Source organism: Lineus longissimus, chromosome 8 (genome assembly GCF_910592395.1).
Source record: "Lineus longissimus chromosome 8, tnLinLong1.2, whole genome shotgun sequence".
Lineage (NCBI taxonomy): Eukaryota > Metazoa > Nemertea > Pilidiophora > Heteronemertea > Lineidae > Lineus > Lineus longissimus.
In genome coordinates this window covers 1979129-1992830 of record NC_088315.1, presented here as the reverse complement: position 1 = coordinate 1992830, position 13702 = coordinate 1979129, and the positions used below count along the sequence as shown (strand labels likewise).

The following is a 13702-nucleotide window of genomic DNA, read 5'->3' as shown; positions in this document are numbered from 1 at the left end:
AAGTCAACGCATTCAGAGATCACCGCGTGCATGCCCTTTAATTACATTCCGACTGAGAGGCAACGATTTAGCTTTACAAGCAACAACCACAATGCTATAAACGCGCTTCCTTCATTTCGATTTTTCTCATTGTTTTCATGGCGAAGTTCAGACGGAGGTGAAAAGCCAAGAGACAACAATGATGACGGCAGAACCATCCACCTTCATATTGCTCTCGATTGTTCACAACATGTCACCTTTCCACGGTACAGACGAAAGTTTTTTGCTTTATCAATGCACGTTGCTTTGTTGTGCTCTCGCGGATTCTCGCTGCCACGGGCATTCGAGTCCACCGATGCAGCTTGTACGAAACTATTACAGACGGCACGCAATAAAAATGCGAAAATTATTATAATTATGACGATCAGATGAGTCTACATGTCTGTGGCACGCTGGACCAACAGTCAAAAGTTAATACCCAGCAACTATTAGCATAAAAAGATGCGATTTAGGTTGTTAAGAGGCATTTAAGTCAGCCTCGGTGTGCAGCATGAAAATAACTAATTTCATTTTTCAGTTGCATTTGTGCCGCTCTTGGTTCCCGCGGGGCACCTTTTAAAAGGTCACCTGGGGACCTTAAAGTCTGCTCACCACAAAAGGCTTTCACTTTCGGTTCAGGGATTTTTTATCATTGGATTGTGGCGGTTTTTGCTAATTAGTACCCAAATTTGAATTGCACAACTGTTGCCTCACGGTAGCCTTGAACCTTCTGCAACATCGGTAATCGAATGTCGATATTTTGGCTTCAATGGGAGCTCTGGAGCAGATTACAAAGCGACGTATACAGGCCTGGCGACCGTATAACGCATCGTCCTGTTCATGGTATATAAAGTTGGTTCAACTTCTGTAGATTACAGAACGAAGCCTCCGCACTAAATCCAATTTGATAGAACCAGCAGGCTGCTTAATATCCTAACAAGAAGGCTCCATCGGATCAATACTGGTCAATGAACAAGGGAAAGCTTCATATAGGCAAATTTGTCATTTTTTATTTTGATATATTATAAAATGCATGTAAAACGATACAAAAATTATCTCGAACAGAAACGATGGACGCAGTTTCTGAGCATGACGAAATTATTCACAAATTTGGTGACGAAAGACGTCACTAAACACAAGAAATATAAAAACACAATGTATTTTGAGCTTGACCTAATTTTTTGGTTGCACATCGTCGCCATTTTCAATACTGTGTTCGTGCTTCTCGACAGTAAATAAACATCAAGATGATAAAAATGGCAAACTGTCAAGCAAATTAAGGAAACACCACTTCTGTACAAGGTATCAAATACCATCTCTATCGGAAGTATATGTGCTCACCCATCATGCAACTTTACCTGAGGATGCGCATTAAATGAAAAATGGATTAAACAGGTAAACAGTGCAAAAAATTTCGTTGTTAATTTCCTAAAGTAATATCATTCATCTGAACTGCCTTTGTGGTCAAGAAACGGAAATTGCTCAAAAACACAATAAAAAACAACAACTCAGATAACACGGTTAATGGCGTCTGACATTCTTGATTAGGTTGCGTCGGTTCGTCAGATTCTATTTTTACGACAACTCAAAGAACAATGTAGCAAGATAGGAAAGGTTTGATTTATAGGTTCCGTGGTCGGCATGAAATCACTGAGAAATTAACGGAGCATCCCCTCTGGCTATTGACCAAGCCTTTGTTGTGTTTATTTTGTGGCTTTTTCAGCATTTGAAAAAGTGTCCTTGTGTATTATCTAACTGTCTTTGACTTAACGGGACTGTACCAAGGGCAGGGCAGCTGTCCAATAGGTTTCTATCATAATTGCAGTATGATGTATTACTGGGTTTTTATCGTAATTACAGTATGATGTATTACTAACTGTTTCGGTCGTGTCACGGTTATCCCAAGGCAAAACCTTATAAAAGGAGCCATAATGTGGAGTACCAATTATCAAGTAAGGGGTGGGGCCACGGTTACGTTATGGTTTGTAAATCACTTTCGCCCCGCGGTCAAACCACTTCTAAAGTAAACAGACATGACATTAACTGCTGTAGTAAGTCAGGACTATTCTTTTTACAACAAAGGAGTTTCTTTGCTCGTAAATGAGTGTAAGGAAGTTGTAATCTTTTGTGAAATTTCACATTGAGGTGAAAAATGCTTGATCAAGCAGACTTTGTGCCTTTATTGGGATAGAAACGCTGGGGTGTTATTTCACGAAACATCAACCACCATTCGGAAAATTTCATAACAAACAAAATGTCATTTAGAATAGAAACCCAAGGACAAGTCTCCAAGAAGGGACATGCTGAAACAAGAGCCCCACAGGCTAGTTTTTCCAAAGACAAGAAAAAAACCTGGCGCTATTTGGCCACCTGGTTAACGGCTTTTTAAAAAATAAGATTCAGGACGATAAAAAACACAAAAGGATCGCTATTGTACCCAAACAATGCTTCTTTAAAAAACTGCATGCCACTGCTGCATTGTTCTTTGAATTGCTATTATTAGTTAGCACATTGACTATGTACATTTATTATGCAATACTGCAATATGTACACCAAACTATTCACAATCTTTACAAGCTTGACTAGTTTACAAATTGAACAAAATTTGAATTCTTTGTTTTCGTTAGACACCAATGATTGTCTGCAAACCGGGAAGACTGAAAAACAAACTCGAATCAAAGTATGCGAAGAACAGCTACGTTTGCACTCATGAAACGTGAAGATAATGATATTGATAGGTTCATGAAAAAGTCAACTATGAATGTCACGTAAAACAACTGAAACTCTGTTACAACCAGGCAAGATTGTTCTACTCCTTCAAACAGAAACGTCTGGTATAAATGTGGCTTGTATTACCGGTCCAAAAATGTCCCGAAGATCCTGAGGCAGTCATGCTGGACGGCATCCACTGTTCAAGTCCATTGAGCATACGGAGGAAGGTGCTAAAAATCCAAGGAATCCAAATTTTGTCAATCATAGATATCATTCATTGTCTCTGCATTTCATCAAATAGCTCATAAGTCCCGTTTTGGCAATTTGTCTGTCTTTCTAAGATATGTGGCTACTTTTCGCTGTTTTTCGCAGAGTGGGTTGACTTTTATCGTATGAAGAGGCTGGAGGTTTCTCAAAACCATTTCGTGAAGCATTCGCTGGTTAATCTCTGCCTGGTTTGGTGATGAACCTGAAAGATACCAAGGGGAGAAGACATAAGTATATTGTTTTCAGAAATACAAGTTGAAAAACTTACAACACGATTACTCAGAATGACATCCAGGAAGACCAAGAATTTTATCTCAATTATGACAAGTGGAATATTTGGGGAAAGCAAACAATCGGTTAAATAAGACCCACATCTCCCACGGGAATCATCTGACCGCAAAGATGAGTTCATACAGATAACAGTCAATCAAACTTCAAGTTTCAGCCAAGTGTTTGCCTTTCCCACCTTCATCGCCGGAGAGTCACCGAGCACAACCTGTCGTCTGCTATGGCGATCGGTCCAGCTCATGCTGCCAGACACCCACGTACATTTGTAACTCTAATTGTACACTGATGTCTGTACGCTCAGGATGAGATGGACCGTATGTTTACTGATTGTTCCTGTCGTGACCAGAAAAGCAGAAGGCATATTTGAAACATTGAATCCAATTCAATTACAAACTCAAATGGAGCGCAGAGCCAACGCTAATTCAATTTCTTTTGCTTCAATTTCATATTCCTTGCTGAAAGTGAATTGGTCTTGATCTTAATTTTACCAGTTGAATACACGGGACTTGCAATCATGAGGCCATTGCCTGTTTCATTGATGTTAATATGCAGATACGATCAGTTTGTGGAATAGAATTATTAATGAAAGCCTTAAGTTTGTTTGAATTTAGTTTTTTCTTATTTTTGCGGAGGTTTTATCCCAGTGCTATCGCCTGATGATGTTATCATTATTTGATGACAACTGTTATGTAATCGAATTCCAGGCACACCTATCATCATGACTAACGGCTTAGTGTCTGGGATGGCCATTTTCTGAGAACAACGGAATTTGGACGGATGTAGCTCTCTGTAACTTTTGTTTTCAAGCGAATTTGGCCCCATGTTAACGGAAGTGCAGATATGCGGGATGACATTGTTAACGACAATGATTGGCTATTATTGTCATGAACATCAGGGTCTGTATATCATTCCATTCTAAACATACATAAAATACATGAACATGTACATTTGAGTTCGGTCAATCACGTTGAGAAAACGACTTTACATATCGGTTAATTTGACTCATGGTCGAGAATTTTCGATGTACCCACACAATAGGAGATTCCAAATTCTCCTGAAGGTTTCCTCCTGGCTGAATTGGCGGATGCTATGATTGCACTTAATTGAGGGTGTACAACATCACCTGTACTCGCTCCCAACGCTTTAGACATCAAACTCAGTTAGGTTGTCAACGAATTGATGTTCAACTCGCTGAGCATTTCAATACGATTTTGAACCAGAAAGTACTATAGCTATTGCATACTTATGATGAATTATATCATTCTATCATGGATCCAACTTTATTGACTGAAGCTTATTTCTGTGGTGAATTGGTGGTTAAAACAATGATACCGCATCAGGTACTTGATTGCTTTTGTTGCAAGCGGTAGGAGTACGAGTGGTGTTATGAATTTGTGATATTCTGTCAACATATCTGAGTGCCATATTGACTACCCATTGAAATCATCAGATGCTTTTCCCATGGTTGTTAGACTTAGTAACGCGGGTACGGCCAGAGCGAGATTTGCCAACTCAGTACATAGGTTTCTGGTGTAATGGGATGGCCGACTACATCATACGACGACGATGTTTGTAGTATAAACAGATATTTGTTGCAAATATAAATGGACCCCATCGCAACGACTTAAATGCAACTTCCAAAATGCTACATCGGAAGGAGACAGATTGCATACCAACGGGTAAGTCAGCTGGCAACCACTTCGTCTCAATCTGTTGCCCAATCTGGCACCCCGTTCTTTCGTGATATTGCTTTTGCGTGGTCCACGGAGACACCGCGGCACAGATGGTAAGGGTGTGCCTCTCTGCACCGAACGTTCCCTAGGACCCAGTGACGGACCCTACCCGAGTTGCGGGGCTAGGATCGGGCTCTCGCTGAGGACGCTTAATTGCCTGTTTACGATGCGATCGTGATGTGAAGGAGCCCCCGTACCGGACCAGATCGTGCCATATGCCGGGTCGGCGTGACATGACAGGGGATCCACACTCCATGGTGATCCCATCAAAACCACAGTGATGGAATTATAATTAACGTTCAAGAGCTTTTTCTTCAAGGCGTAGTCTTTTGTTAGATTTTAATTCTCAATTCTTCCCGTCTTTTGATGGGTTGATTTTCTAGGATTTCTTGTGGTCGCGTTATCAGTGAAGGCGATTTGTCGCGTTGGCGTGACAATGTTTAATGCTGTCTGTTGCCATGCACAGCGATGAGGATGTCGTACTATAAAACGACAACGTCTGCAATAAGAATATGGTTGAGATTCGGCAATTCCATCAATGACTTACAAGACGTTTACTCGAGTTTATCTGCGGTACATATTTATGAAGAAAAAAATAAGGCTCGCTTATACATGTATATATATCTTTGATATGAACTAAACTATCGTGTTGTTGTATTTATCAAGCAATTGTGTTTTGACCACTCAAATTATGACTCAAATCAGAGAGTGGTTCGAATACAGTAACTTCCACAAACGGGTCCATAAACTTATTTGATTTATTGTCATGCAATATCTTGAAGAACAAATATAGTTCCACAATTGATATGAGGTTCATTAAGGGTAAACTTAAATCAATTTTGGGGTGAAAAAAAGATGATAAAATTTGTCACCTCGAGTTGTAACCATCCAGGTGTCCCCTTGTCCCCCCTTATAAAACATAGAGAACAGATGAGAGAATGGGATCCACCCGGGAAGAATTGTCCCCAGTGTTCCCACGGTGGATGGACCATCTTGCATGACTAACACCCCATTCGGACGATGACCCAAAATCGCCCAACAATAGAAGTTAGAACTTGGAGTATCAGTCCATTGACTGGGTTACCCGCTCTCACCGAGGTTTGTACGCCAACATCTGTTACAGTGGGGGAATTCGCTGTGGTTGGCAGCACGGCCTGAGCGGAATAATGTCATACCTTGTGAAACCTCGTGCCCTGTCTTGGATGACAGCAACTCCTGTCTTGGATGGGAACAATTTTCAAGTGTTTGCTTTGTGTTTTTTACTTCTGAATATCATATGTTTTTTTGGAGTATCTATTTGATAAGGTGATACTTTAGGTGATACTAGTGATATTTCTTCTTGTCATCCCGCCTTCAACGTCACATGTTATTTTAGTTACAATGACTGCTGGCACGTGCGGCATTATAAAAAATACTTCAATCTCCATATCATAACATTTTTCTGCTCAGATCGGGTAGGAATAACGACGTTCTGAATGAATATTCCTTTACTTTGAAAGTGAATAGCTTCACTTTTCTACATAATGCTTGAAATTCTGATAAAAATTACGCACTTAGGTGATATCATCTGGCATGACTGATAAAGATTTTTGATATCGAAAACAGTTACCACAGTAAAAAAAACATTCATCATTACGATTGCGATTTTTTACCCCTAGAGTCGAGGTTGTCTGTTGCGGCAAAACTGGCCGTGGGAGAATCGGACGCAATTCAATGGTCGAATTTATCCTGCAACTGGCTATTGTTGTCAAAGCATGGAATTCCTGTGTTTTGCTTTCAAAAGGATAAATGACCCCTTTTGAATTGTCACTCAAAACTCCTTAAACCGTTTCTCTTCTCACGGTATTGGCAGGTTACCCAGTGTCACATCAAGAATTCCGAGACACCTTAAGCATTTTAGGTTATAAAGTGTGTAAAAGTCTGTAGATTATAACATTAACTTAGGGTGAAATCGTTTGATTGTTATCACAGTCTGGTGGATCACTTTTTACTAATCCGAGCCACCTACACTTTATCCCGATTCATGCACATCAAGGACAAAACGCTGTACATCGACGTACGCTGACCAAACCCAATTTAAGTTGCCACACACTTTTTATCTTGTGCTGCGAGCAGCCAGATTAGATGTGGTCATTTAAATCTGCCTTACAAATGTCACCACACTTAATTAGGCTTAAACGATCCTTCAAGAAATCACATAGATTTCAGACAGATTTTTACCAATTGATGACGTCATCATCCGGTCAATCTCAGTGATTGTGATTTCTCAAGTGTCCTTGGTTTAAAGGTCTTTAAAAAGAAACCGTCTGGTTCCATTTAAACCAAACTTTGTTATTTTCACTGACATGAGGACGAGAGTGACGGCGTCTTATCAGATGCTTGCTTAGTCAAATACACGTACTGGTGATCATTTGGGATTAGAACATTTGTAGTAACTATATGCCTTACTGCTGAAAGCAATCTGTAAGATTACTTGTCTCAGAACCAAACACCTCAAGACATCAGCTGATCTGAAAGCGACTAGGACGAATCCATAGGAGATCAATAGACGACCATACGGCCTCGTAAGACTTTCTCACGATAAGGACTCGCAGTCTCAATGGCGGGGAGTAACGGAACGGCACAACCAGATGGCAGCCTTCCGCGCCCATTCAGTGGTAATGACGGAGTACGGAGTACCAACTCCGTTCACACGCTCTCCGCGACCAAGTCCGCGGCTCCACAGATTTTTTTTACGATGTCGAGGTATTTTATGTCGTGGAATTTGTAATAGCGGTTTTTGATAACGGGCGCAATGCTTATTTGCGAATCTTTTCTTTGGAGGATAATTGCTCAAAAGGCAGCTGTTCTAATTGTTTAAGCAGCTTCGAGAAGTGATTTTGGTGGGCGGTTGGAATGGCGTGGGCATGACGTAACGGAGAGAGCGACATTGTGGTAGGGATTAAAACTGGTGGAATTTCACTGTCGCGAATAGAAGAATCTCGCATTTCAATGAATGCTATGTCCGGTAGTTTCAAATTACTATAGCTTTTTTACAAACCAGATTTCGTTTGCATGGTCAACTGGATTTGGATTTTCCAAGATCAAGATAAACAAAGAAATGTATGGAAGGATGTCGTAAACATACCTTGTTGTAACCGTCCTGTGGTACCAGCCTGTAGTCTTTCGATTAAAGCTGCGTGTAATTCATCTATATATTTAATGGCCTCTTCAATAACTGTGACCTGAAAGAAGACAATGAAATCATCGTACAGTTCAAAAATATTGACTAAGTAAAGAAAGTATGGGTTTGAAAAATGAGTATGACGGAGCTATGCAACTTTAATTGACTACTGCGGGACTCGGCCGACCCAATTGCGCTATAGGACACTTCATACGAAACATTACAAAGAAGGCAGCTGTTTTCCCACACTGGCACAACCCATGCAGTTGAACGTTGGCAGAAGTCCGTTTCATTCAAGTGTTCTCGCCTTTGAGGTTTAAACTCTCAGTTCTTGCGTCACTGCGCTTAATTATCAGTGACCGAAAGTGAGATTTCGGACAGTCCAAAAATGGACAATCCTAGTCTTGTTTCATCAAGGTCAGACTGACCTCTCCCATTGTTGTGTCCCGTGGGAAAAATGCTAGGATGTGACACGGTCTTTTATGCGAGTCAGTTTGATTAATCATGCAAAAAGTCGACTTGGGTTTCAAGGTTTCAGGTAGATGCAGGAGTGGCAAAGTGATGGGAAGGAAGCCTGTCCCTATTTTACACCTCACCTAGGGATGGCCATTGAGTATAGGCCTGTCCCTTTACATTTAGCCTCTAACGAATTCAAGGAAGACGTGTCTCTAGTTCACACCGACATTCAGTTAGGACCAAAATATGGTTTAGAATGAAACCAAGCCGCAACAATGAAATCATCTCGTGCAATCATGATAATTTCTTTCTAATCCCATCTGCTGATATTTGCTGTCATTTGCAAACAGAAGGAGAAGCCATGATGCTGCGACAGTCTCCGAGGACTTGGATACCGAGGCAGCACGCGACACCATGCCAACCGCTGTAACATCTTGGGGCGTCATCTCGCTTTCTCTCCCCTGCCCCCGCATCCCCTGGGGCACATGATAACAATAGGTCCTCATTTGATAAAACATGAAAGAATCTTGCAAAGGCAAAGTCAGGCTGATCATTGGGTGACTTCTGTAGTCCATTTCAACCCAGCTTGCTCTTACGCGCATTCTTGTAACTTCACATACGGACTTGCATTAGCCAATACCTCACTAATTAGCAGCTACGGGTGTTGCTACATGCGCCAACCCATCGGTTAGTGAAATCAATTTCACACCGCAGTGTACATTGCTCTGTGCATTCGTCAATGGAACATGCAGTTGAGTACAGGTTGTGATTCTTGTAAGGTTGAGCCGGGTCGGACCTAAGAATGGTCAAATTATGGTTCTGCGGACTTGTGATAAGCCACATGGACCTGCCTGGGGCACGGATAAGGAGAAGGGTGACGAGTTGCTGTCGTCTGCTCGGTGAATAGGACACGGGGACCCGTAGATTGATTAATGATGTATGGGGGTGGTAGACCTGTGAAGACTTAAGACGGCCATACATCCAGTATCATGCAGATGATGGTAACATGTTCAGGGTCCACTCAATGTCGTACATTCAGTGATATTTGCTTTCTTTTCTACAATTAAGTTTTAAACGCAAACAATATAATCGGAAAACGTAACAAAAAGACAAAATGGATGTCGTTTTTGGTTTTATTAAATTTTTGGATCCGTCTCACTTTATACTAGCTATACGTAATACACAACAATTCAGTCATAAGTTTACAAGTATCTATCTCTGGGACAAACGTCATACACTTTTAGCACCTTCTCCATATCTCAAGTTGATATACAGAATGTGTCCTCGTGTACGCCTCTACATCTCAGACAGCTCAGAATTGTGCTAAAGGTTCAGGTAGGATGGGACTCACACAGAGGAGCTAATGTTGTCTCACGGAACACTTGAAAATACCACACTGGTGTTTGTCCGTGTCGTTCTCATATTTATCGTTCCACTTGATATCCGACTCCGTAACCAAGGGAATGTTTGGGTGGTGACGCTACCTTGAGTTTGAAATGGTCGCAGGAATGTCTGGACAGGTGGAGTAGAACAAGGCCGACATTGTTAGACTGCACTTTTAGAAATACCTGGAATCTCCACTTACATATTGCTCCATTCTTGGGTGATCAAAATCACCTATCATCAGTTGTATATGATACAAACTTAGGTTGGGGTATATTTCAAGGTGACAATTTCAGCATCTGACATATCACACATTGTTATGGCAGTTCATTTCAAGTCAAATAATGCATTGATTCTTCAGATGTACAGTGTAGGTGATATATGTACATGATAATTGACAAGCTTAATGCATATTCAAGAAAAGTCAGTCATGAGAAAATCGTCCTGATTTGCTAGACGACATATGGTGCTTGTCACAGTAACCAGAGATATTCTCACAGTCATCGATATAAGGTGCACCGATGATTGGAGGCTTATTGAGGCTATATCACGGTTGCTGCGGGAACGACAACCGATTGTGACAATATGATGCCGCTGGGTCCCGAGCCAAATAAGGATGGACATTAACAGAAGGGCGAAACAGATGTTAGTTTACCTTATCGTTGGATTTTCCAGCGACATCATAGTCAAGAGGGTCGCTAACATCTCTCAGCTTTCTTTAATCAGGCCAAAATACTAATGAGAACTTTAGAGCCTACATAATCTTACTCAGCTGTTAAGTGTGAACGAAAGTTAACTCAATTGCTAAAACAACAGATTTCGTCCATTACCGAACAGCAACATTTAAGTAAGACTAGAACGAAGAAAAAAAGACCGAAAAGGATAACATCGCCGTGACGATTAATCTTACTCATGAGTTGGGTGTCAAAATAGTCATTTACTGAAAATAATAAATCTTATTAACTGTTAAGCGGCTTACCTTTGAAACTTTGTCTTTATGCGCTACTGCTGGTACCATTTCTCTTAGCTTCCTGTACTCCTTTTTGTGTAACCTTTTCATGTGAGCTTTGAGATATTTCTTTGACACTTTCTGTGAGGCAGATAATTCCCTCTTGATACATCCTGGACGAGGTTTTTCCGTCACTCGCAACATCTTGGTAATCTCTTTTTGTTTTGTTTGTGAACGAATGAAGTTTTTATATCCAGAAGCTGCAATGGAAAAGACGGTTGGTTAGACATTGGGAAAATTGGAAAGTTGCGTATTACACGGAAAGGTGTTGACAACTGGGGGGTGTGGGAGGGCCGCAAAAATGGCTAAAGTACGACTAGGCTTGGTTCTTTAGACTCTAAACAGACCGATTTTCACTGCAGAGACGCTAAGATTTTGCTGTTAACTTGGTTCATATATCAAACATTCCAAATAGAATAGCTAGGTCGGCCATATACCAACGAAGACATAAGCAACAGATGACATGGCTCACATCTGCCTGATGACCAATTACCAAAACGTCAGTCTTTGGCATGGAAACATTGATAGAAACCCTCTATCTTGTATTTAAATTAAAAAAAGAAGGTTCTATTTGGTTCAATGACACTATGTGATATGTCATACAATTGCTGAAGCAATAATCCGAGAAATAGAAACTGTCAACTTCAGCAGGCTATAGGGGTTTTCTGCCATTGACAGGGAAAATATCAAACGCATGCATCCATTAAATCGAAAGATAACTCCGTAAATCGATAAATAGGGAAAATGAGAAAGATCGGCGAAAAGTCAGTATGTATCCTTCATGACGACAAGTCCATAAATCGGGACATCGCCTAACACGAGAGATGCTCTTACCTTGGTGGCTGCCTGATGAATGACAGCCCTCGCCTCCGGGACAGCTTTATAGGCGAAGCCGGACGTGACGTCACCAGGGAAACCGCTCAAGCGCGACCCGCAGCTCCGCTGGTAGCAACCCATGGGAAAGTCGGCCATTAAGTAAACAGGCGGTGAGGGTAATTATATACCTCGGTTGACAAGGCCGATTAAACTGTGCTATCATTTGTGCTGTATTGAAAAGACAATCAGCTGTCGGGTCGATGTGCTATTGTCATTTAAATCGTGAGATATTTAAATATGTAAACGCACAAAGCAAATTCCTCCGCCTGGCCATATGACAGGGATACGACGGGCTATCGGCATTAAGTTCTCACGGTAACCAGGCTGCGGGCACGCGGGGCCAGCGCACGAGTATTGACTCGCAATGACACAACTACAAGCACGTGCGCGCAATTGTGTCCCTCGTTAGTGCGACATTGTCTCGTCTGTGTTCGACGCCTTGACGCAGTGTCATCTTCAGTATCTCATCATTAAAATACAAATACGCCATAGTCTGTTAAACAGGCGAATACACCTTGCAAGTATGTGTGAACTGATTGCGATAAATTCTCTCACCCGAAAACAGATTTTTACGTTGTAATTCATTAAGACACGTCGCCGTCGTTGTATCTTGTCCACGCGCCGGGTAAACATACGCCCAGCGCCAATAGCCAATTAATGCCACTCCCGTTCCGTTTATCCCCACGTTCGACATCAACACGACGGAATGAAAACACGTGTGAAGTTCCGTCAAAGCGGGCGAAGGCCCTCATTTCTAGTTTTGCGATATTTTCAATCGTTATTTCAATTGATTTGAGGGATTTTCACTCTTGGGCGGACGGTGTTGGTAATATTGTGTATCTTAGCGACGAATTTCCCATGTGAGTTTTTCGCCTAGACACGTGCTCGGTGGAGGTTCAGTAATGATCAGTATTCAACTTCCAATTTTGACAATATCCGGCACAATATCAAATTCCCGATGTAGATGACCAGATATTCCGTGAAACCACGCCACAATCGGTCAGTCACAACCACGCGCGCGCCATCGTTTGTTATCCGCTGAAACCTCGGCTGAAACCTGCGAGAAAGGTGAATTCGATGTTCCCGTCGGCGCGGTTGTGATGGTTGTCCCAAAGCAGACTGCAGTTGAATATCATGGTGTATTAGGAGAGATTTCGCATAGGGGCGGCTTTTGGAATTTCGCCCCCCCCCCGCTCCATCCTTTGCAACAAGGTATGAACAACGACTTACAAAAAGAGTTACATAAAATAGCTTCACCCACCCCTGGCGTTTGAAAAACGTGTGAAACTCAAACAAGCGAATGAATAGACAATTTTACGATGTTTACAGAATCAGTTATTACGTGCGCTCTACAAATTTATTTACCGATGATATCTGGTAAACAGCGACCGTCTTGAGTACTGTTTAATATATCAATCAAATATTCTGAAATCTATTTGCCGAAATCATAACCCAAATCACTAAGCAAACATGATAAATTTGGGACTTGAGTTTGTGGTCACTGCGAGTAATTTTCACACAGTCCCAAATTGCGTTGGGACAGGTGCAAGGACCAAATATTTGATTTGCCTGTCACCGTGCAACGGATTTCCAATTAAGTTGCGTAATCAAGCACACATACGCTATAAGATACATTGTACATCAAATGAAGCAGAATATCCCATGAAAAAGCTGGCGATGACGGTACGTACATATAGATATATTACCGCAGTATATGTCACATACTGAACAGCGGTATTGACTCCGTTATACCTCCGCCCATGGACGCGCGTTGTCTGTAAGGATAACATTTTCATT

General features: G+C 41.5%; 1 protein-coding gene across 1 annotated transcript; it reads right to left on the bottom strand.

Annotated features, from left to right (window-relative positions):
• Nucleotides 1–1010: 1010 nt before the first annotated feature.
• LOC135492258 (uncharacterized) lies at nucleotides 1011–11891 on the bottom strand. The gene is made up of 4 exons (XM_064778605.1): nucleotides 11864–11891; nucleotides 11000–11229; nucleotides 8146–8242; nucleotides 1011–3199 (listed from the first exon to the last, which is right to left on the bottom strand). Exons 2-4 carry the CDS (start codon nucleotides 11171–11173, stop codon nucleotides 3033–3035), a joined length of 438 nt encoding a protein of 145 aa, XP_064634675.1. The 5' UTR covers nucleotides 11174–11229; nucleotides 11864–11891; the 3' UTR covers nucleotides 1011–3032.
• Nucleotides 11892–13702: the final 1811 nt, after the last annotated feature.

What these genes read in the sequence shown, in the direction of transcription:
- LOC135492258 (XM_064778605.1), bottom strand. Translation starts at nt 11,173, where the DNA reads ATGTTGCGAGTGACGGAAAAACCTCGTCCAGGATGTATCAAGAGGGAA. An exon ending in ATAAAGACAAAGTTTCAAAG is followed by an intron (nt 8,243 to 10,999) that starts GTAAGCCGCTTA and finishes GTCTTCTTTCAG; the next exon opens with GTCACAGTTATTGAAGAGGC. An exon ending in CACAGGACGGTTACAACAAG is followed by an intron (nt 3,200 to 8,145) that starts GTATGTTTACGA and finishes GGTATCTTTCAG; the next exon opens with GTTCATCACCAAACCAGGCA.